At 40.4% G+C, this 20,834-nt stretch overlaps 1 protein-coding gene across 5 annotated transcripts in view; it reads left to right on the forward strand.

Annotated features, from left to right (window-relative positions):
* The window catches only part of PPFIA1 (PTPRF interacting protein alpha 1), an 89,932-nt gene that overhangs the window by 22,497 nt on the left and 46,601 nt on the right, over nucleotides 1-20,834 (forward strand). For 4 of the 5 annotated variants that reach the window (XM_050955236.1, XM_050955231.1, XM_050955233.1 and 1 more), the window contains exons 3-12: nucleotides 4,871-4,972; nucleotides 6,359-6,523; nucleotides 9,087-9,161; nucleotides 9,999-10,100; nucleotides 10,352-10,573; nucleotides 11,999-12,145; nucleotides 14,492-14,626; nucleotides 16,000-16,083; nucleotides 16,705-16,836; nucleotides 19,425-19,487. In XM_050955236.1, the coding sequence (XP_050811193.1) occupies nucleotides 4,871-4,972; nucleotides 6,359-6,523; nucleotides 9,087-9,161; nucleotides 9,999-10,100; nucleotides 10,352-10,573; nucleotides 11,999-12,145; nucleotides 14,492-14,626; nucleotides 16,000-16,083; nucleotides 16,705-16,836; nucleotides 19,425-19,487 (1,227 nt within the window). The remainder of the gene's footprint in view (nucleotides 1-4,870; nucleotides 4,973-6,358; nucleotides 6,524-9,086; nucleotides 9,162-9,998; nucleotides 10,101-10,351; nucleotides 10,574-11,998; nucleotides 12,146-14,491; nucleotides 14,627-15,999; nucleotides 16,084-16,704; nucleotides 16,837-19,424; nucleotides 19,488-20,834) is intronic. The other variant, XM_050955234.1, reaches the window with a different exon arrangement.

Genomic DNA, 20,834 nt, shown 5'->3' on the forward strand with positions numbered 1-20,834 from the left:
TGTCCACAACGCGAACACTGCTCGTAGGCGATGGAAGTATTTTGTCAGCAAAAGTGCCGACAAACAGCGTTTACACTACCCGATGTGTCGTTAAAAGCTGTGTTGTGTAGACAAAGCCTTGGGCTCTGAAACTTTTGTACATCAGCTTTGAGTCTGTCTGTTTTAGTCGCACATGTTAACATTGCAGTAGTGATGCTTTAGGTACAGTTGAGACGTCCTTTCAAAGAAATTTGTTTTCAGGCACGTCTAGCTTAACTCCAAACAGCTTTGTCTTAAAGCTTTAGACATGGGGCTTGGCTAAACTTGCAGATGTAGCGTGCTGGGAGTTAAACCAGCCCTCAGAGACAGCAGCAAGGAAAGTGCTGATGTGTGTTCACACTGTCAGCCGCGAGCACAGTAGCATGGCCATATTTGCGGCACTTGCAGCAGCTTCAGAGGGGTGCATTATGGGCAGCTATCCTACAGAGTACCTCTTCCCATTCTGGACTGGTGTTGAGGCCTGTGGGAATGGGGAGGGGGGCCCGGGGCATCCTGGGTTCTGTCTCAATGCCCCGTGATGCATCGCTTCACATCCCAGCAATCCCTGTGCATCTATCCACATTTGGTGCTATCTTTCAATAGTTTTTGTACTGCGTGCTCTGTCTTCCCTTTCGGGCTGCGGGAATGGATCCTGAACTGCTGAGGAATATGCTGATGGGTCTTGCCAGCACGTCACAAATTGCAGTCGAGTTACTCCTTAAGCCACAAAGTGACTGTGAGGAGTCCAGCAATGATGTTGACACTCGTAAAACATACAACATGAGATTGCTTGTTGCACCGTGGAACGCCACTTTTGGGCTCGGGAAACAAGCACTGAGTGGTGGGATCACATTGCCATGCAAGTCTGGGATGATGAGTAGTGGCTGCAGAACTTTCGGATGAGGAAATTCACTTTTATGGGACTCTGTGCTGAGCTTGCGCCAACCCTGCAGCGCAAGACCACAAGATTGAAAGCTGCCCTGCCAGTGGAGAAGTGCGTGGTGATTACAATCTGGAAGCTGGCTACTCCAGACAGCTACTGATCGGTCGCTAACCAGTTCAGAGTGGGCTAGTCTACCGTTGGAATTGTGTTGATACAAGTGTGCAGGGCCATTAATTGCATCCTGCTCAGAAGAACCATGACTCTGGGGAACGTGCGTGACATAATGGATGGCTTTGCACAAATGGGTTTCCCGAACTGCAGAGGGGCGATAGATGGCACGTATAATCCAATTCTGACACCTAGCTTCTGAGTACATAAATTGGAAGGGGTATTTCTCTTTGGTTCTCCAGGCACTTGTGGATCACCGTGGGCATTTCATGGACATTAACGCAGGCTGGGCTGGAAAGGTGCATGTCGCATGCATCTTTTAGGACACTGGCCTGTTCAAGAAGCTGGAAGCTGGGACTTTCTTCCCAGACCAGAAGATCACCGTCGGGTAAGTTGAAATGCCCATTGTGACCCTTTGAGACCTTTAATGGCATGGCTTATGAAACCATACACGGGGAGCCTTGACAGCAGCAAGGAGCAGTTTAACAACAGGCAGAGTCGATACAGAATGACTGTGGAGTGTGCTTTTGACCATCTTTGGCTGCAGGGGACCCCGTATACTTAACACTCCCCCGACATTTTCCACAGGATGGGTTCGTCCTGGAAGATATCTTGCTGCTGAGGGTGACCTGGGAAGCAAGGGGAGGGTCTTATGCAACAATGCATCTTCCGCCTTGGCCCTTATGTGGCTTGCCTGTGTGCAACAATGGTTCCCCCGCCCTTCACAGCACAGTGGCGCAGATATGTTAGCCTTACTGGGACAAGGAGCACAATAGCTCTGCCAAGGAACCTGTGCAAGTGGATTGCCCAGCTTCTGCATGAGACCTTCGATAAGATCACTGAGACCGATTACCATGGAAGTGAGAGAGTACATCAACGCCCTACTCCGCATCTATGCATTCATGCAGCGCTAACCTTTTTTTCTGCAACCCTTCTTGCCCCAACAGCCTGCACCCAACAACTCCCTTCTCAAAATAAATGCTGCTTACTGGGCACCTCATCTGCTGTTTGTTCTTCCCCAGGCACCGTTCACTGTGGCTAACTACCTTCCTCCTGGCTTGAAAACAGCTTCTGGCTGCATGCATCTAGGGATGCTGGGCCATCCTCTGGCTCTGGGCTGCCACAGCCTCTGAAGTGTCCATGCTGCTCTTTGGATTGGAGGTGGGATCACCCCCAAGAATCTTGTCCAGTTCTTTGTAGAACTGGCAGGTCGAGGGGATAGCACTGGAGTGGTGGTTTGCCTCCCACGCTCTGTGGTAGGCGTTCCACAGCTCCTTTGCTTTAACCTTGCACTGCACTGTGTCCTGGTCATGGCCACTTTCTACCATGGCCCTTGATATCTGCCCGTGGGTATCATAATTCCTACAGCTGGAGCGCAGCTGGGACTGGACAGCTTCCTCCCCACAAACACTGATGAGGTCCAGCACCTCGCCATGCTCCATACTGGAGAACGCCTGGCGCGTGGAGGCCTGGTCACCTGGAAAGATGCAGCGAGCACTCCACGCTTTGCTGAGCAAACAGGAAGGGGACTTTCAAAATTCCTAGAGAATTTAAAGAGTGGGTCTGACTGTTGGTCAGCTGAGGGCAGGCCAGTAGAGTTCAAAGTGATGACCAGAGTGACTAGAATAGGCATTGTGGGACACTTCCTGAAGGCCTGTCAGAGCGCATTAATAGACCAGGGCTCTACAGCACTCCAGCCAGGGCGGAGCAAGCACTATGCTCTCGTGGAGGTGGATTACCAGGGGCGCTCCAGCCACAGAATCCGGGCGCTCTAAGTGCCTTGCCAGTGTGAACACCTCAGGAGCTGGGGCACCGAGGGCTCATTTAATGCACTCCAGCTTATACTATGGCCTTGTCTACACTTGCATGTGTAGTCCTCAGTAAACAGTACATTTTGCTAGGCTTGAAAAGTTTTTACGAAAAGAGGAGATAAAAACATAGATAACACTGGTCTACAGTTTTTGAGAAGTCATCTGTTTCAGAGATAAAATGGTGATATTTATTATGTATTTTGATGTGCTGAATTCAAACATGACAATTAAAACAACTGGCTACTGTTTCTAAGATATTTTAAGTTTTTACATTTTATGTCTATGAAGATGGTGTAGATAGTAGAGTTTTAATCATAAATTGTAAACCTAGGTCTTTTCATGTGTTTATGGTTGCTTTACATAATATTTCACCTGTCATGCTTATGTAACACTTTAAAAATCAGCAAAAGGGTTATATAAATAAAATTTATTATGAAACAAAAGGCAAAAAACTATTATGTACATAGTTTAGTCCTATTCAGTGTCTACTCGGCACTTCTTGGCTTGTCTCTTGTATTCATTAAATGGAGCATCTCTTGTCACTGTTCAGCAATAGTCTGCAAGCATTGATGGGCTCCATTTGCCCTGATAGCCTGCCAGGAGATTCCACTGCTGTAGTCTGGAGCCCAACAGCTCTGCCTTACTCTTGGGTAGTTCCAAATCCCTGAAAAGGTCATTCAGTTCACCTTGTGTTATGAGGTGTGGTTCAGAGGAGGAGGATGGGAGAAAATGTGGGTCCTGTGACATTGTTGGTTCAGGACCAGAAGTTTCATCCTCTTCCTCGTCTGACTCAAGTGAGAATGATTCTGGTGCATCAGGAACCGGCAGTCCTTCTCCCTGGGGTACTGGGCGTATTGCTGGTGGAATCTTTGGATAATGCACAGTCCACTTTTTCTTCTTTGACACACCTTTCCCAACTGGAAGCATCATGCAGAAGTAACAATTGCTGGTATGATCTGTTGGCTCTTTCCAAATCATTGGCACTGCAAAAGGCATAGATTTCCTTTTCCTGTTCAACCACTGGCTAAGATTTGTTGCACAAGTGTTGCAGCATATGTGTGGGGCCCACCTCTTGTCCTGATCTCCAATTTTGCAGCCAAAAGAAAGGTGATAGGCTTTCATAACCATAGTGGTTATACTGCGCTTTTGTGATGCAAAAGTCATCAAACAGAGCAGAAGTTATCTGCACTGTTCACACAAGTACGAGGCATCTCTGCTCACTTTGGCTAAACAGAAATGTGTCCCTTTGCAAAATCAAACACTGACAAATAAGAGAGCATGACACTAAGATTTCTAGAGCTGATATAGGGCAATTTGTTCAGCAGAGTGATGTAAGCTTCGTTATGATTGCGTCATCCGTGACTTCTAGGAATAACATAATGCAATTCATATCCTGTATGACACAATACCAGTTTCAGATTGAATCATTCATTATTTTGCCTAAAAAGCAAGTACTGTCCAAACCCAGTCATAGATTTATTCATAGATCCAGTCAAAGATGTATTTTATTCATTTCTGGTTTAAATTGAGATCCCTTCCCTTTATAACTCACTTATCCTCTGCCATTCCCAAGTCAAGGGTCGTATATACTGACCCAATAGCATATCTTGAAAACTAGAGCCAATCAACAATTTTAAGCATCGTTTTCATTCTCAGTGACCCAGAATTAGTAAAGTTGGACTACATTTATTTCAGAAGCATTTTGGCTGTAGAGCAGTGTAATTGAAGTGACTTGACTCAGACCACACAAGATTATTCGCATACTGAGGAGAATCTGTGTCTCCTGACTTAGTAATTGAGTCTCGTTTCCTGGAAAACATCACCCCTCTTCTAGCACCACCTCCTCTTCCTGGATAAACTTTTTGCTTAGATGAGTTGAATAAAAATAATTGATTACAACTTTACTGAACTACTTATTGTGGTAATAATTTATGTAATTTGGCTGCACACTTTTTACGATACTGATGTATTGTTGTTTGCTTTATTCCAGGAGTTTGCAGCACTTACTAAAGAGCTTAATGTATGCAGGGAACAGCTCCTTGAAAGGGAAGAAGAAATTGCTGAACTGAAAGCAGAAAGAAATAATACAAGGGTTAGTTACTTGTCTGATCTCTACTGATTATTGCCGTCTGTGGTTAGCTTACCATCCAGAGCTGGTCTGTCCTTTTTTCTTGGCAGGCCCTTTAAATTTTTCTGTCTAGCTCCACTCGGAGTGGCTGCAGTATTCTTTGTTTTAAAATGAAATTACCTCAAATGCAAAACAGGTGTCTCTGCTGGGGTGCTGTCTTTTAGCCTTCTAGGTCTCACCAACTCAATACTTGCCCTCCTGGGTTGGGAGGAAAGATCAGCAAGCAAATAGTCCTTCCCGGATAATAACATCTCCTCTCACAGTGAGAACAGGGAGCTTTCTGTGTTGTCCCCTACCTACCTGGGTTTTGTCTTGTTTGGTTGGATGATTGGTTGAGTGATTAGGAGACAGGGAGCTACAAAAATCTACACTAGAAAAGTCTTGGCTTCAGGCCTTTAAACAGTCTCTCTAAGACTGTCTTCCTCTGAGACCATTTCCTCTCTCCCCATACCTGCCCCACTTCTCCCCAGGATCTTTGTTCTGTTGAGACTCTTGGAATGGGGAGAGACTTGAGTCCATCCCCCTCCAATTCCTCTTTTATTTAAAGGGCCCATAAACCCCATTAAACCATCATTAAGGAAAATATAATTAATTGGAGAATTGAACTTAATATTGAGATTCCCTTCAGACTGTGTATCATGTTCTTATACACCAAGTTGAAACTCAAAGATAAAAATTTGTAATTTCTTCTTTAAGTATTGTCCATGTGGGTTTTTGCTGCTGGTACAATTGTGCCTTATATAAGGAAGTGTCAGTATAGCAGTGTCTTTTAGGGCTGTGACTGCACCCTGTGTCTATTCCACCCAACAGCGGATAAAGGACTGCGGCTCTGACTGCCAGAGGGTTCCTTTATGATAAGAGATTCTTTATTAGCGTAAGACTCTGAAGTAGTGGAGTAGAAATGCAGGTCATGGAGATCCATACAGACAGCTCATGCAACCATGTTTCAAGCAGTTGCTCCCCAACCACTTCTTCATACATTTCCTGTGTACAACCAGTCCTGGTGATTTAGAAAGCAGTCCCCAGACTTAAGACTTCTCAGATCCTTGTCCATTTCATCTAAGCAAAGATTAAAATGAAGCTCTCTCAAATCTGGTATCTTACCTAGAGGCTAGGTCTGGGGAAAAATGCTGGGTAAAAGGGTGAACAGTGGTCCGTGTTGCACCTCTTCCATTTTGTTAACTTTATACAAAGATATCAGTGAAATGTTACAGGCAAACAAATGAATATATTTAACATTGGGTTCAAAGTTCTAAACTCAAACCTAATAGTTTAGAAAGTAAAGTCATTCTAGTCTGATGTTCAAAACGTTTATAAACATCTAGTTCCTTATTTACTTTTTTGTTTCAGCTGCTATTAGAACATTTGGAATGTCTAGTCTCCAGACATGAGCGGTCCCTTAGAATGACTGTTGTTAAGAGACAGGCTCAGTCTCCAGCAGGAGTGTCTAGTGAAGTTGAAGTTCTCAAAGCACTAAAATCACTATTTGAACATCACAAAGCCCTTGATGAAAAGGTAATGAAATGTGCTCAATTAATGTCTCTTCCCTCCGCCCCCCAGTGTGGAACGAATAACTATCTGAGCAAAAGTTTTCAGAAGTTAGGTTTTCTGACTCTGCCAAATCTGCTTTAAGAAAATGTACACTAGTGTAACTACACTGATGCAGTTACGTCAGTACAACCTCCTAATGTAGATGTGCTGTACTAAAGCAAAACCAGTGCAACTTAATATAGTAACATACCAATGTAAGCTGCATTAGTGTAAAAAGCCCTGCTTTGTGCTCATGCAACATATCTACATTAGGGGTTTTCACACTTATTTACTTGTATTACAGTAACACATAAAGGGCGTCATTGCCTAGATACCGTACAGTAGAAGTAGAAGACAATGGACAACAGGTGGTTACAACAAATAGTGGGAGCGCAGGGTAAAAATGCTGACAGCTGTGGCTGGAGAAATAAGCAGCAGTCACAGCATACCAGCTGTCTAACCATTGTCAAGTGTTTTGTAGTTGTCATGGTATAGGTGAGTTTTAAGGAGAATAGTGTAGTGTGACTATGTGTCATTTTGCAGGGTGCTGTTCCCATGGAAAAAAAATGGCATGGGAGAAAACAAACATGTATGCTGGAAAATTTGACACAGGCAATCAAGGCTGGCATCACTGATGAGGAGAAAATAGAGATCGATCTGATCTCAGGCCACAACGGGCATTAAAAATGAAAACAAGTAGTTTGTACTTGATGCTGTGGAAAAGGGAAGCCAGTGGAATGATACAAACAAATTGGTTATGTGGTTGAAGCAACAAACCAGGAAGACTTTTTTCAGCAAGAGTTTGAATGAATTTAAGGGGAGACAGGAGAAAGGGAGATCAGATGGTTGTGGATGGCAATGACATTTTTTTTTTTTTAAAATGGGGTTTGGATATTCCATTTGGACTGGAGAAAAAGATGGTGATGATAGGGAAGGTTGTGGGAGGAGCTGGAGTCAGATAGAGTTGTGGTGCATGTTACCAGATGCAAACAGAAGAAGGCAAAAGAGGAAGCAGAGGTATGATTTGTGTGTGTAGGAGTGAGGAGGTGGTGGAATGGGACAGGAAGAACAGAAAAGTGAAAAGATGATGGTAGTAACATAGGGAGAGGGTAGAATAGAAGAGGAGATGAAGTAGGGAAAGGGAGAGAAAAAAGGAGGTAAATGCGATGCAGAAAAATGGTAAAGTTAGAGATGAGTGGAAAAAGTGTAGAGTGGTGCCAATAGTGGACAGTGCAGTTTAATTATAAGGAATCTACTGATTCCTACTGTCTCTGTTCCTAAACACTAACACAAAATTATATAAATAATCAAATGCTCAAGGGACAGTTACTTGAGTATGTAAGTAGTGAAATGAGATAAATTAGTAGCAGTGTAGTGAATGGCTCCGTACTAAAGGTGAACAATTACACCAGCCCTAGACAGGTAGATCAAAGAAGCAGTTAAGTGAGTGAGTCAGTGAGGAGGTGTTACCAGTTCAGTCAGTGCAGTCAACAGGGAAAGCAAAAGCGTGTTGTGACGTTGTTACGCCCGAGCTGTTCACTCTACTTGGTTGGAGTTTGAGTGTGCTGCTGCCTCTTGCTTCAAGTGCAAGAGCAAGGAAGATAGGATGGTGGCTGCTCTGGGGCTGGAGGAGTCATGCTGCATCTGGGGAAGATTTAAAGAAGAATAAAATCTTTTCGGGTGCTTATTTGCACTGGTGTTACACTTGTGTAAATTTTCTTAATGTAGAAAATTCATTCATCCTACCCCTTCATCTGCACATACTCTTCATTCTTCATCACCTCCCTTTCATACTTTCACCCCACTCGTCCTTTCCCTAGTCCACACATCCTTTCCCTTACACTGCCAATATGTGTGTAATAGAAGAAAAGGAAAAAAGAGGGGAAAATGGTGAAGTAGGGCTAGAAAGGGAGGGACAGGGGAAAAGGTCCTCTCTGCTCCCACCCACCCTGGATTAGTTACACAGGAAGAAGCTGGTTAAAGGAGTCCTGGAGCCGCTCAGTTTACCTGTGCTTTGGCCTGCTACCATAGAGCTCAGCTGTGCAAATGGGTGTAGCGTAAGGTGAACCCCATTCCCAACTAGCAGTTTGATTCCTAAATTTTGTGTCTAATACAATGCTTATTTCTTATAACTTTGCAAATTCTTTAAATTGAAATCACTGACTTCTTAGACAGTACAAACATTACAGGTGTTTGAGTGTTCCTTACAAGGGAGAGGTATACTTTAAATACACAGAATTTAGTCTAGTTTTAAAAGTTGGCAGCAAATGGAGTTCACCTGCCCAATGGAGAAGTTCTGTCTCCTAGTTAGGTAAAGTGTCAGTCAACGGTTAATCTTAAAACCTAAGTCATTTTTCCAGAAGATCCTTTCTGTGATGCATGTTAAAATTTCAGAATTTGATGATGTAAGTCATTGACACTGATGGAGCAATTAAGCATACTGAAATCGGAAGCCATACCTCTAGGCACATACAAATTTAGTCTTGTGTTCACAGTTGCTCAGTGCTAAGATAGCTATAAAATTTTCATTGATGACTTTATTTTTCAGGTAAGGGAAAGATTACGAGTAGCACTTGAAAGGTGTAGTTTATTGGAAGAAGAACTAGGTACTACGCATAAAGAGGTAGGTCCCTGTAAAATAAAATTTGGGGGGATGTTTGGGTGGAAGAATTTATACCATAGTATCAAATCAATATTCTTCCAAATATTAGTATATTTAGTTGATTCTTAAAGTTATTTTTTTGACTTGCAGATTTTGGTTTTTAGTTAGATCCCAATTGGATGAGTTTGATTTCACCTTAGTTCTTGTTGATAGAAGTCTGTTTAGGAACTATACATATGAGCTGATTATTTTGCTGTCTCACCAATAGACTTTTTTCTGGTTTAAGACCAGTGGCAGTAGCATAGCAGGTATGGAATAGGTTTTTGGCTGCCTGTACTACATCTTACTAATGCATATATAATCAGTCTCCTCTTTAAAGCATTAATAATCTTCTAAATATTATATCAGTAAAATTCATAACTACAAGCATGCTCATTTGCTTCAAAGTGAGGTCATTGCATTATGTTAGCTATTGCTCATGTCAGTGGTTCCCAACCTTTTCCAGGTGGCGGGCACCGAACGACAAGCCACCGAGGACCATGGCCAGCAGACAAGCATCGGCCAAAATGCTGCCGAGAAGCAGCAACGTCAAGAGGCATTGCCACCGAAGTAGCATCATCAAGAGGCGTCACTGCCTAAACATCGCTGAAAATCAACGGCATTTCGGTGGCAATGCTTCTTGGTGACGCTGCTTTTCGGTGGCATTTCAGCAGATGCTTGTGCACCTGCATACTGGCTGGCGGACATAGATGCCCCAGTGAGCGCCATGGTGCCTGTGGACACCGCACTGGGGACCACTGGCTTATGTGATAAGTGAATGTGTTACAGTTTTTTGGTTTTTTTTACTTTTGGTTTTAGTTAATGATTCTGAAAGAGCAAAACAATCAGAAAAGAACACTAACTGATGGGGTGCTGGATATAAATCATGATCTGGAGAATACACCAAGCACAAATGGGAAGGTAAGATTGTTTGTTTGTTGATACTGATGTTGTTTTTTTTCTTCATGTATGGGTTGCAATATTTGTCCAGTCTTAAGTGTATAATTAAAGCGCAAGGTAATTATTGCAACTTTATTATTGGATAGACTGCACAAACTAACCTTAATTAGCTTTGTTATATTGAAGTAATATACTATATTTTAAAGCTCTGTATAGTGTGGAAACTTAAGGTGGTGTTTTGTTCTTTTTGGTTTTGTTTTTTAATGTAATAGAGATCTTCTGATGGTTCTTCAAGCCATGATGAAGACCTTGCTAAAGTTATAGAACTCCAAGAAATTATAGACAAGCAGACCAACGAGCAAGGCCAAATGAAAGAACGTCTCACTGCTCTTTCTAGTAGAGTAACAGAGCTGGAAGAAGATCTTGACACAGCTAGAAAAGATTTAATAAAATCAGAAGAAATGAATACAAAGTTGCAAAGAGATGTACGAGAGGTGAGGAATGAACTGTGAAAGTCTGAGCCAGCTGCTAGACTGGTGTACTAAGCCCTTTCCCTCTCATGGTGATAGATGCTTAAGTCTGAGGTTCATGGAAATGCCATCTCCGTTTAGCAATCCATGGAGGGAACCCACAACCTGGATTTTGGTGCCTAAATCTGGGCCTAACTGCTTAGCTCGTTCCTGAGTGCTGATTTTCTTTATGTTGTATTGCTCAATTGTGTATCCTCAAATTCATGTTTCTCTTAATTGTTTGCTAAAGTGATGGTTACTAATTAGTGATTAGTAGAAGCATTGACAATCTTATAGGTGTCCTACATTCTGCCCTCTGGGCTGGAAGAAATGTATCCTGATTAACTGTCACTTATGGTCTAGACTTAGATCAAGGAAAATTTGGTGTTGCATATATGTAGCTACCCCAGGGGAAAAAAAGATGTGGAATTTATCCATGCTTCTTTCAGAATAGATATGCTACCGAAAGTTCATGAATACACAAACATGATAAACATTGCTTGATCTGTAATGCTCTAAGGGCAAGGCTACTCTAGGAATAAGAATAAAATTTAGATACCCTAACTTCTGTCAATTATTTTTTTCCTTAAGATAACTATAACAAATTGTTTTTAAAATGCCTAATATCTACAGTATAAAACACTTTGTATTTTCAAAGATTTCAAAGTACAGAACGTAATCCTCACAGTTGCTTTGATATGTGGAACTTTATATAATAAGACCCACTGTTCTGAAGGTGATTTAAAGTGTACTTAAAAGAAGCTGAGAGATAACATTCAACAATATTTTTAAAAGAAATTTTAGTCTGGAAATGTAAGCAGTGCTGCACACTATGCAAAAATGGACAATCTGGAAAAGATGTCAAAGCCTAACCCCAAATATTCAGACTTGAGTGCCTAAAGTTAGGCTCTTAAATCCATATCTAGGTACCTAAATAAAGATCCTGATTTTAAAGATACTGAGCTTCTGCAGCACACCTGAACTTTAGTGGGATTTATGAGTACACACAACCTTTGAAAAAAGGACACTTTTATATTTAATGCTGAATATGAGTTTAAGGGCTGAACTTAAGGCTCCAGACTTAAAAAACTTAAGTACGTAAGTTCAGTCTAACACACTATAAGGAAAACTACTATTATATTGTAATAATTTTGAGGTAAATAATTAAGCATTCTGTAATTCACTACTTGACTCTGCTTAGTCCTTTTTTTAATTTTAAAGTGAGTTTGTAATTTAATAGCACAATTCTTCTAAATAAATATCTCAACACTTTATACTTACTGATTATGCTGTAGGAATGAGAAAGTACATTTGATACTATTTTAGCCTAGATTATTTAAAAAAAAATTCATAGCTTTTAGTGACCAAATGTAATTTCTTTTATTCCAACAAATGTTTCTCATAACATAGGCCATGGCCCAAAAGGAAGACATGGAAGAGAGAATTACAACTCTTGAAAAACGCTACCTCGCTGCACAGCGTGAAGCTACATCTGTGCATGACCTCAATGATAAACTTGAAAATGAAATTGCTAATAAAGACTCCATGCACCGACAGGTAGTAATTTTAATTTAAATAAAATACTAAGAAAATTCTGTTGAATATATTGCTGATGGATGGTAATATTAAAACTACAATAGTACCCAATGTATGCTAAGGCACTTACTTTTTATCCGAAGAAGATTAATATATCTTACAAGCAGTCATACTTTTAAAATAACTCTAATGTGCTATGGCTACTTATGAAAGTCTGAGGTCAAAGTTAAGGTTGTATTTTAGATTGTGTGTCTTTGAATTAGAATTCAAATTTTATGTTGGAAATGAAAATAATTTGTTGTGGAGGTGAGGAGTCTGTGTATCTGGGTATGATTGTTAGTGAAAAGTGTTAATTAATGTTCACTTGGACGATGTTGTAATTCTAATAGGGAACTTCTCTAAATGGTTGTGTTGAAAAGAAATGTAGTTAAGAGTACTTAACTAATTTAGTATTTTGAGTGGAAATTGCATGATTTGTTCATTAGCAACAAATAATTAAATATTTTGACATATAAAGCTTACCGCAGAGAAGGTTATGCTCTTGACAGAGCTTGGGGAGGCACACTGATGCTGTCCTCCTACATATCTTTGCATGTGTGTGAATTATAACTGTGTTGGAATTAGTGGAGTATATTATGTTAAAACTTTGCCTATGATTTCCCCCATTTTGTCTCTCCTCCACCCCAAATGGCCTATAGTTGTTCACCTCCGTCTCTGCTTCTGCTGGTTCTCTGGACCACCCAAGGCTTGATCCGTTTCTATACCTCCTCTTCATGTACTGCGGCTTCCTTCGTGCCCCTGGACTCCATCGCTTTCTGGAATAACTTTGAACTCCATTTTTTATAAAACGTTTGACAGTTTAACAGGACAGGAGAGTGTGGGCTGGAGGTAGAAGGGGAGAGCCCCACTGCCCATCCCTTCTCAGCACCACTGATTTAATCCTAATGCTTGGCAGTTTCCTCCTTTACCTCTCTCCCCACAATGACTAGTCTGCATCCCTTATTTCTGGTGTAGAGCCTCTATGAACCTTTTATCCTTACTGCCTCTAGGCAAGCATGCCTCTAACCCAGTGGTCCCCAAACTTTTCACATCGTGCCCCCACTTAGCCCTGCCCATGCCTTCCCTTGGGCCCCACCCCCACCCCCCAGCTGAGGCGAGGCTGGGGCTGGAGCCACGGTCAGGGACCGAGGCTGGGGCTGGGAGCAGAACAGAGGCTGGGGCCCCAGTCTGGGAGCGGGACTGCGGCCAGGCCAGCAGCCAGAGGCCAGGGCCAGGGCCAGAGCTGGGGGCAGATCGGGGCTGGATGGTGCTCCCTTCCTGCCCCCCATTGGGGCTGGCCTGGGCCCTGTCATGCCCCCCCGAATGTTTCTTCTTGTCCCCCTAGAGGGGGCTCGCCCCACAGTTTGGGGACCACTGCTCTAACCTGTCCATTGCCTCCTGCAGGTTTGCTCAGTCTATCATACCAGGTCTTCCTCTGAACCTTAGCAAAGAGACAGCTCAATAGGATGAGCAGCTGGCTGATGGCTCTAGCTAGGGGTCTAGGAGGGGAAGCAGTTAGGTGAGTGGGGCTATCTGGAAGAGAGGATAGAATGAAGGAAAGTGGACTGCCTGGAGATTGAGAAAGTGGGTAGGGAGCAGGGACTTGAACACAGAACAAGCAGTGAAGTGCCTAAGCTTTGTAATTTTACTTGTCTTTGATAGGAACCATTTCTGGTTTTGAATAAATTTTATCCATCTCTTTCCTTTGGCTTAGACAGAAACAGTTGCACCAAATAATGCTCATCACTTTCTTATTTCTTTATTTTATTGAAAAAAGAAAACTGGTTTATGCCTGAGATTTTTGTGTACAACTAAATTAATTTAAATTTTGAAGGGTTGTATATCAGTCACTTGTTAGCTAGAGGGAACAGAAGGAAACATCGAGTCATTTTTAACCTTAACTTCTAAAATATTTAACACATTTGCTTTTAACTTTACTAGAAAACTAAGTGCTAAATTTAGTGCTCATATAATTTTACTTAAATAGGAAAGGAATTTGATCTCCACTATAACTGCAAACCTCCACATAACCTTAAAATTGGAGCCATTAGCAATGCCTCCATGATAGTTCAATGCTGTGGCTGTGTTTATGAAGGAATTCAATTTTTAGTTCAGTGAAATAGCACTTCTTTGTGACAAACTTAATTTTAAAAGTTAGTTTGGAAAGCTGCTTTTCTCCTTTTTGTATTTGGAAAGTAAAATCAGTGTTGGAAAATTGTTTTCCATAATAATAAAGGAAGCTGTCTGTTTCTCTACTCCAGTATTTGATAAAGAAACAAGTAGCTACCATTTTAGTTGTAAATGGTGACTGTTGCATTCTCAATCTAGAGTGAAGATAAGAACCGCCAGTTGCAAGAACGACTGGAACTAGCTGAGCAGAAGTTGCAGCAGACTTTGAGAAAAGCTGAGACTTTGCCTGAGGTGGAGGCTGAACTGGCACAGAGAGTTGCAGCACTTTCAAAGGTGGGGACAGTAGTTCACTGAATTGTGAGAGTCTTTTCCGTGGTTATTCCAACTATAGCAATTCTGTTCTCTTTTTTTTTTTTTTCCCACTGATTTTTCCAAACAGAATCAGTAAAATGTTTTCTGTATTCTGTGGTTCCATTTATTCATTCTCCTAATTGTCTAGCATATGTTCAAAATGTTTAAATTCTAATGACTTTTTCTGTATTTCGATTATTGGGAGTTTTCTTTACCAGCTCTTGTATCAGCTTTGTGTGTTGCATTGTGAAAAGTGTTTCCTTTCCCTTTGCTGTTTTTGTTACTGTATAAATCTGCTTTAGTCCAGAAAGAATGTGCTGGGAGTCATTTAATACAATCAGCAACTTTGTCTTGGCAGGGAAGAAGACAATTTCTTGCTTTTTTTTTTAAAACTAAGGCCATGTCTACGCTACAACACTGCTGTATGCCACTGTAGCGCCATCGTGTAGACGCTTCCTACAGCAGCAGCAGAAGGGTTTTTTTCCAGTGCTGTAGGTAATCCATTTCTCTGACCAGAGAGAGGCAGATTAACGGAAGAATTCTTCTGTTGACCTATATACATCGACACTGAAGGTTTGGTGGGCATAGCGATGGTGCTCAAGGGTGCGAACTTGTCACACCCCAGAGTAATGTATCTGTTGACCTAATTTTTTGGTATAGGCCAGCCCTAAGAAGGATTGACCTGAAGCTTTTAAGTAATGTGCAGTCAAATTTCAGTTTACATTATATGTCCTTAAATGGCTGCAAGGAGAATAGCAGCTTATCGTGTGAAGTAATAGCGTGTCTAGTAGCTATAAATGGACTTCTTAAGTGTCTTTAAAGTCTTGTTTTCATTTTTTTTTTTTTTTTTTTTAAATCTTTCCTATCCCTTTATTGGCTTTGTAGTCTGACCCTTTGTCTTCTGGGAACTCTGCTGCTAAAGATGCTAAACTATTGGAACTTGCATCCAAGTTTAGGAAGGTAGAATTTGTACATCGGTCCTTGTTTCTGCTTGCTGCTTTCTGCTTTTCATGATTACTAACATAGGCAAATGGGGATGAAGGTAGAGAGGAAATCCTGTGATGAGATTTATACATTTATTGTGTTGTGGAAGTATGAATGTAAATTTTCTTGGTGAGAAGTCAGTTGTCAGCAGTGGTTGAACCATGAAATTCTGATGTGGGAGGATTAATTGATTGATCATCATTTAACATAATGAGGGTTCTTAGGTTCTGGTAGTAAGCTGTTTTGCACTGCATATGGACATAAATGGCAGTTTGCACACAAAAGCATGTTATGCTTCTTGCTAGCACATCAGTTTTCAGTACATTCTTAAAGACTTAAATACTAGTTCTAGTTTGTTTTCAAATTGACAGGCTGAGGAGAGACATGGCAACATTGAAGAACGGTTACGACAGATGGAAGCACAATTGGAGGAAAAGAATCAGGAATTGCAAAGGGTATTACAAAAATATTTTTTAGTATAGAAATCAAACTGAAAAGTAAAACTATGATCCTTGCATAGTAGCCGATGGTTGAGCTGGGCCTTCCCTTCTTCCATGTCCCACCTCTAATGCAGTGCTAGAAGTTGAGGCATGGTTTGGGGATTTATGATGTTTGCTAGTCGTTGCTCTTAATTAATTGTGAGCTTTGAGTTTCCAGCTGAAATTTGAAATAAAATGTTTAAAAGTACCTGTCTACCATACTTTATTCTAATTAGATCTCCCTTCTCACAAAAAAAGAAATCTTCTGTAGACATACTGAGTCAGCTGGCCTTGGAGTTTGCTCTGCAGGCTTTGAAATCTACTCAGTCACTAGACTGTAAACTCACACTTGGAAGCCTGCGATCGAAGGTTTTGGGTATCCCTGAGGGTTTTTGGATGATCAAGGTATCTGGATTAATTCTGAATCTTTGAGGAAAGTGTCTTTCATTGGCGAAAATAAGGAGTTGAGGTGTGGTGAGCCTTACAGTTTTCACAACCTGGAGATCTTTCTAAATGGTACTTTTCAAATGTTTCGTAGGACAGATAACATCAACAGCTTTGAATTAATCATACTTTTAATGCTTCCTAATAACTTAGGCTAGACAAAGAGAGAAGATGAATGAAGAACATAACAAACGTTTATCAGATACTGTTGATAAACTTCTGTCTGAATCCAATGAAAGACTTCAGCTTCATCTCAAGGAAAGGATGGCTGCTCTGGAAGATAAGGTAGAATATAATTTAATATGATGAAAGTAGCTTAAAAACTAATGAAATGTATAGCAATGTGCTTGTTACACATTTTACAATACATATATAATTTATTCTTGTAACTTTAGCAGTTAAATAATGTATCTTTTACCATAAATAACTTCCATTTAGAGACACTATCAGCATGACTTTTTGAAAATAGCTGATTCTGAGAAAACTAAGCCAGTTTATCAAGAGAGTGCGTTCTATGTCCTAAACTCAATTCTTGGGGGGTGGGAGGAAATTCCTTTAATTTTTTTTAAAGGATTTTTATGCTTCCCTATTGATGTTTGGTGTTGACCATATAAACGTGTTTGCTTTGGGTCATACAAGAAGTCTGTTGCAGAGTCAGGAACAGAACCCAGATCTTGAGTCCCATTCTTCTTGTATATCTTTTGCCCCACTCCTCCTTTTCTATCTAGTCCAGTGTTTTCTGTATCACGGTGATAATCTTCTCAGCTAGAGAAATGAAATATCTTTTCCCTCACAGGAGAATGTCTACTTGACCATAAAAAAGGTCACTGGACCAAGGAGTTTTTCTGTGATCAATTATTGCACGCTTCAGACCTCAGTCCAAGGTTCTGTATTTTGCCTTCTTGATTTAGTGCCTCTTCCAGCTTCTGACATCTTGCAGCCTGCATGGATTTTCACTTATTGGCTCACTTTCATCTGTAGTTCTTCAGAGATTCCTCTTTGAGGTGGCACTGCATTTCTTGAGTAGGATGAAAGAATCCTTAAAGGAAAACAAGGAAGTTCCTTCTGTGGTAGCATTTTCTCTTTTTGTTCAATGATCATTTCAGTTTGCATTCCCCCATATTGAAGATGTAGATTCGAGTCTTTTGGAATACAGTACTCACCGGGGAAACTTTTCAGTAAAAGTTAAATGTCCCTCTTTTTAAAGACTTCAACATGCTGGCATATTTTATGATCCATCTGAATTTTCAGAGGCACTTGTTTTTGCTGTGATAAGCAAGTGGTCTGTCACCAGCACCCCAGCAGAGTTTCTGACAATACTGTTCCAGGGCTCTAGAGGCAGATGGCTTCTTTGCTACAACTCTAAGAGAACTGGGCTTTTGCTTTCTTCTCTGCTTTTGTTCTCAAAGGGAACTGAGGAAAATCAGGCATGACTGAATAAAACTCTGGTGTGGCCCTGTTGTCCCTAATGAATTAAGTGCTTAAAGTTAGGCTCCTTAAGTCTGAAGTATTTGACCTCTGACTTTAACATAGTGGGGAAGCAAGATTCAAAGCACTGACCTACCCCCAGCACCAGTGAATATGTTTTATGCACTCTGTCACAGTGGCAGTCTGTTTGGCCTAACCATGGTACAAAACCTCTTTCTGGAATAAGACTGACTGAACACTCTCTAAGTTTGAGATATTCGTGAAGTAAAAAGACAGTTTTAGATATACTTCACTGTTAGTATTGATGCTCAGAAAGGTACTGTTACTTTTCTGTATAAGTGTATGATTGATAGGAAACCAACAAAAATGAACAGTTGAATAGAATCTCATTTGTCTCTATCCAGGTCATTAAGCCTTTCTCCCCAGAATGTCCTATATTGTAGCTTCCAGTGTTTCAAAACTGAATTAAGATTCAAACAATTAAAAACAAGAACTTTCAAGATAATGTGTAACAGGTTTGGGCAGGGGAGGAGAAAATGAGTCAAAAGGTTATAAACTTCCTAAAACAAGTTCCCTTTTGCAGTGACAATGCCATTTTCATTATTATTGTTTCCTGCAATCACATACATTATTGGAAGGAAGCCAGATGCCTTGGTGGTGGTGATCTTTGTAGCTGACAGACAACTTTCATAGCCTGAGTATGGGAGTCAGTTTAAGCATGATTGTAGTAACTAGTTATTGTATAAAATGTGTATATTTATAGTACAGATATTGATAAACTGCCATATGATGACTATGCAAATCCCTGCATTCTTGCTAATGAGAACTATGAGTGTACCGGAGTTTACAATACTGTATAGCTGACAAATTACTGTATGATGCTTATGCAAATCAGACAAATACAACGGGTATTAAGGGAATCTAATGACCAGGAAAGAGTATTTACATCAGTAACTGTACCACATCCTGCTTTGGCTATCTGAGACATCTTTTTAGTTAAAATTATATCTGTCTGCTATATAGAATAACTTTGTCAAAAGGAAACTAGCAAACAGATAAAACCACTGTTTATTAGTAGAGCCCTGCACAGATACCAAATTTATATCTGTATCTAATCCACAAATGGTCCATGGATTTGTAGGGCTCTAATTATTAGTAGTAACTGTTTAGTGATAAAAGTTACCAGAACACTAGTAATTTAATCGTATAGAGGATTTCAGACCAGAAATCTGAATCTATTTTAATTATATTCAGAAAATAACAGTGGTAGGCACAATAATTTTCTTTAGTTGATAAATTTAAGTAGCTATGAGTTAAAAGAGATACTGCAGTTACTCCTTATGTAATGGACCTTTTGTAATAGCTTGTCTTACCTTAATCACTCTTCAAAAATTGAAGGATCTACAGTAATTTAACAGTAACATAACTGTGCAATTTTATTTTAGAACTCTCTTCTTCGAGAAGTTGAAAATGCAAAGAAGCAAGTAGAAGATCTTCAACATGAAAAGGTATTATACTGATAGTTTTTCAAATCAAAATGTAACTGTTCTGTTGGGACATAGCTGAAATATGATAAACTATACTAGATAACTTTCTAGTTATAGCAGGTTATGTAAAAATATTTAAACTTTCTTGATTTCTTGCCTTGGTCTTGATGATTTGTTGTGGCACAATTAATACTGTTACTGTTCATTGTAAAAGGTTGGTTGCCTCCTTTGGTTCAAAGAATTATTGTTGCGGCTTTTACAGGTGACTTAAGTTTTTCAGCAGAATTACCTATTTAATTTAGTTCAGTTAAATACAAACTAGGTGAAAACAAGAGGGCTGTATTGATAATTTACCAGGATTCTGAAGGCCCTGTCTAACTCATATTTTTTGCATAACTTACGCAGTGAGTAGTGAAAACACAAATAAAACTTTTCCATTGCAAGTGCATCTTAATGTGTATTTTATAACAGAGGCATCCAGTGTACATTTTGAAAAGCTTGCTACTGAACAACATTGTAAAATTTGTACACTACTTTTTAAAAAACTACTTAAAAAATTGTGGAGTGAGACAGGAGAAGCACCTGTCATGCTTGGCTGCTGTGTTGAGCTCTTGTTGGTCGGGGGAGGATTAAGCAGCTCAGAATCATCAGGAACAGAGCTCTTGTCACTAAAGGTGTTGGAGATGTTTTGGAGGAGAGGAGTGGGTTATGCTTAAACCTTCTTCCACTTTCTGGTTATGGGGTCTCAGAATGCACAAAATTCTTTTAACTGTCTGGCTATCCCACTTCTTCTAAATAATGTTGGCACAACCTTTCATTCCCAGAGTTGTGGTGATTAACGTTGTGAGAAGCTATGGGAATGTCTGCTCTGACATCACAATAGTTGTATGGCTTATTCAGCAATAGTATGTACTATGTATCCTAAAATACTTTGCTGTGAAGTGAGTTTCAAGGTTGGCCAAGTTGCACAGGCTTTACATCAGTTATGCAAATTTAAAGAAACTAAGAGCTACAGGTTGTATTAGAGTGTTCTGCAGGATGGGCTTTGAATATCTGGCATGGGACAGAAGTTCTCAAGCTCAGAATTGCCTATTGCCTATCTAGGTCTTAATTTCACTCTTCTCAGTCTTCTGTTGAAGTGACTTACTCAATCATTCAGTTACTACTTACATATAAAATTCTGGGAGCATGAGGAGATCCTAGTTGCGAGTGGCTGGATTTAAGGTCCTGTTTCATATAGAGCTTCAGTCATCCTCAAGCTGTCCTTACTAATTCAGTTTTCTCATTTACTCTAATCAGTGTTAGCCAGTCATTCACATGTGGTTACATCTCTTATTAGTTGTTTCAATTTAAAAAAAAATAATCGGT

This window comes from Gopherus flavomarginatus, chromosome 5, assembly GCF_025201925.1.
Source record: "Gopherus flavomarginatus isolate rGopFla2 chromosome 5, rGopFla2.mat.asm, whole genome shotgun sequence".
Classification (NCBI taxonomy): Eukaryota; Metazoa; Chordata; order Testudines; family Testudinidae; genus Gopherus; species Gopherus flavomarginatus.